The sequence below is a fragment of the Etheostoma cragini genome, unplaced genomic scaffold (genome assembly GCF_013103735.1).
Source record: "Etheostoma cragini isolate CJK2018 unplaced genomic scaffold, CSU_Ecrag_1.0 ScbMSFa_4665, whole genome shotgun sequence".
In the NCBI taxonomy this organism is placed as follows: Eukaryota; Metazoa; Chordata; class Actinopteri; order Perciformes; family Percidae; genus Etheostoma; species Etheostoma cragini.
In genome coordinates this window covers 6,638-9,578 of record NW_023269058.1, presented here as the reverse complement: position 1 = coordinate 9,578, position 2,941 = coordinate 6,638, and the positions used below count along the sequence as shown (strand labels likewise).

The 2,941-nt window shown below is 59.5% G+C and overlaps 1 protein-coding gene across 1 annotated transcript in view; it reads left to right on the top strand.

The window, feature by feature from the left end:
* Positions 1-2,892, top strand: part of fbxo34 (F-box protein 34) — a 4,176-nt gene extending 1,284 nt beyond the window's left edge. The window contains exons 2-4 of the mRNA XM_034866344.1: positions 462-1,731; positions 1,925-2,445; positions 2,793-2,892. Coding sequence (XP_034722235.1) covers positions 462-1,731; positions 1,925-2,434 — 1,780 coding nt within the window. The 3' untranslated portion in view covers positions 2,435-2,445; positions 2,793-2,892. The remainder of the gene's footprint in view (positions 1-461; positions 1,732-1,924; positions 2,446-2,792) is intronic.
* Positions 2,893-2,941: the final 49 nt, after the last annotated feature.

The following is a 2,941-nucleotide window of genomic DNA, read 5'->3' as shown; positions in this document are numbered from 1 at the left end:
TGTGTGTGTGTGTGTGTGTGTGTGTGTGTGATCTTATAAGGCATTACTGCTCTGACAGGAACGGAGAGGAAGACATGTTGTTCTCAGTCAGCAGACACAGACGTGTCCTTGAAAGACCCGAGCTGTTTCTTCTTCTCCTGTTTCTTCTCCTCCTGTTTCTTCTCCTCCTGTTTCTTCTTCTCCTCCTGTTTCTTCTGTCAGGAGCCTCCGGCGCTGATGTTGAACTGTTGGAGTTACTCAGGTTTCAGTTTCATGTTGAACCGGTTTGTTGACGTCTCCCTGGAGAAGGTTAATCCTGACTAAACCAACACATCTGTGTGCGTGTCCCTCTGTGTGTGTGCGTGTCCCTCTGTGTGTGTGTGTGTGTCTCTGTCTGTGTGTGTGTGTGTGTGTGTGTGTCTCTGTGTGTGTGTGTGTGTGTCAGTGTGTGTGTTCTATAAACACCTCTCTCCCTCCTCCAGGACCATCATGCATCCAAAGCTCGTGCGCTCAGAGTTGCGTTCGGACGTCGTTGTTCAGACGTCTCTGAGGACCTTCGGCGGTAACCACGGCAACAACAACATCACCAGCGTCGGCAACCGCCTCCCGTTCGGCATCCTCTCCCCCAACACGCCGCGCGGTGGAGTGGCGCCGCTCCGGGCGCCGGGCCGCGAGAACGACTCGACCGCGGAGGACGGCGAGGCCCCGGCGGACGTCTGGGCCGTCATCACGCCGGGACACGTCCGGGAGAAGATCGCCATCTTCGCCTCGGACGACGAGGGCGGCGGCGGCCGGCGTGGCGCGCCTAACGGGGGCTCCGGCGCCCGTGCGGCGCCCACGAACCACGCGGCGATGACGGGACTCTTACGCGCCGCCAAGGCCAAGGGAACCCGGGAGGGTAACTGCGGCGCTAAGCGGCGCCGCCGGTCCGGTAACGACCAGCAGGACACTCAAAAAGCGTTGCCAGGGCGATGTGACTCGGGCGGCGAGGCGGTGGCGGCGGAGCAGAAGGTGTCGGTGGTGGAGATGGTGGCGTTCCTGGAGCAGAGAGCCGGCCACGCCAAGCCGCTGCTCGCCCTGCAGAGAAGCTCCGCCTCCATCACGCTGTCCAGAGCCCCGCCCCCTGAGGGCAAAGGGGCGGAGCCAGAGAGGGAGCAGGGGGCGGAGCCAGAGAGCGTGCGGGTGTCGGACATGGTGGCGCGGCTGGAGTCGTCGTGCGTGAAGCGCCAATCGGCGGGAGATCTGTCGAGAAACAACAGCCTGCGGAGGATGGTGGGGCGCGTCCTGCTCGCCGCCCCCGGGGACCAGAGCTCCGCCCCCTGCCCGCCGTCATCGCCATCATCGATTACATCATCGACGGACGGGGAGCCAATCGCCTGCTCAGAAACAGCCGTCTCAGCCGTGGCTAGCGGTAGCTCTGAAGACGAGACGCTGGACGCCACAGAGACTCACACACAGACCCCGCCCCTCTCACATGCCCCGCCCATCCCACAGACCCCGCCCCTCTCACAGACCCCACCCCTCCCACATGCCCCGCCCATCTCACAGACCCCGCCCCTCTCACAGACCCCACCCCTCTCACAGACTCCGCCCCTCTCACAGACTCCGACGGCTCCAAAAGTGGAGCCTCTACCTGGCCTGTTGTTCCTGCTTCCTGCCTCTAAGCCCCGCCCCCCTCCGGCTTCCTGCGACTCTGGCAGCCAATCAGAGAAGAGGAGGAAGAGGAGGAAGGCGGACCGAGCTCAGCAGCAGGTACGACCTCTTCTTCCCACCTTCTCTTGACCTTTTTGACCCTTTTTTGACATTTGCACATTTTGGGAATTCAGATTTCAGACTCTGACGTCTTCATCTGATTTAAATGATATTTAATAAAAATGCTTCATGGAATGTCTTTATAATGTTAATATAGCAGATATGTGAACTGAGTGTCTGTTGTAAGTTGCAGGCGCCGGTTCCGGGTGCGGACGCCGCCGGCTCGTCGCCCCCCCGCCGCGCGTCCCCAGACTTCCTGTCGGTGCGCCAGCGGCTGCAGCAGCTGTTGGCGCCGCAGCCGTTCCTCGCCGTGCTGCCGCACCACGTCCTGCTGAGCATCCTGGCGCTGCTGCCCACGCAGAGCCTCGCCGCGCTCAAGTGCACCTGCCGCTACTTCCGCTCCGTCATCGAGGACTACGGCGTGCGGCCCGCCGACTCGCTCTGGGTGTCCGACCCACGTTACCGCGACGACCCCTGCAAGCAGTGCAAGAAGCGGTACGGGCGCGGCGACGTGCCGTGCCGCTGGCACCACAAGCCGTACTGCCAGGCGCTGCCCTACGGCCCCGGCTACTGGATGTGTTGCCGCGGCGCGCGCCGGGACGCGCCTGGCTGCAACGTGGGTCTCCATGACAACCGCTGGGTGCCGGCGTTCCACAGCATCAACGTGCCGATGTACCGGAGAGGCGGCGGCGACGGCGACTGACGCGGCGGCAGGTCAGACCGCGTCTTCCTGCACGCTCACTTTGTTGCTTTTATTGTGAAGAACCAACTGTTTTCCTCTAAGCTGTTACCATGGTTACAGATAACATCCCAAAACGGGATTGGAACATTTCTAGCGTTTCAGTTTTCACGTCAAACGTGAAACTTTACGTTTTTTTTTTACTTTATTTTGCGACGTTTTCACATCTGAAAATGGTACATTCAGAAAACAGGCTTTTATTCTGAAATGTCCCAACAGGATGTGCTGTCTACAGAACTCGAATTTCAGAATAAAAGCGGAATATATTAATGTGTAGGTCAACATATATTTAAAGGTGACCAACGTCTGTTTCTGTTCACAGGAAATGATTGAAGACGTAGAGCAACGCCCCCCCGCTGGGGGGGGGTGGGTGGGTGTGTGTGTGTGTGTGTGTCTCTGTGTGTATGTGTGTGTGTGTCTGTGTGTGTGTGTGTGTCTCTGTGTGTATGTGTGTGTGTGTGTCTCTGTGTG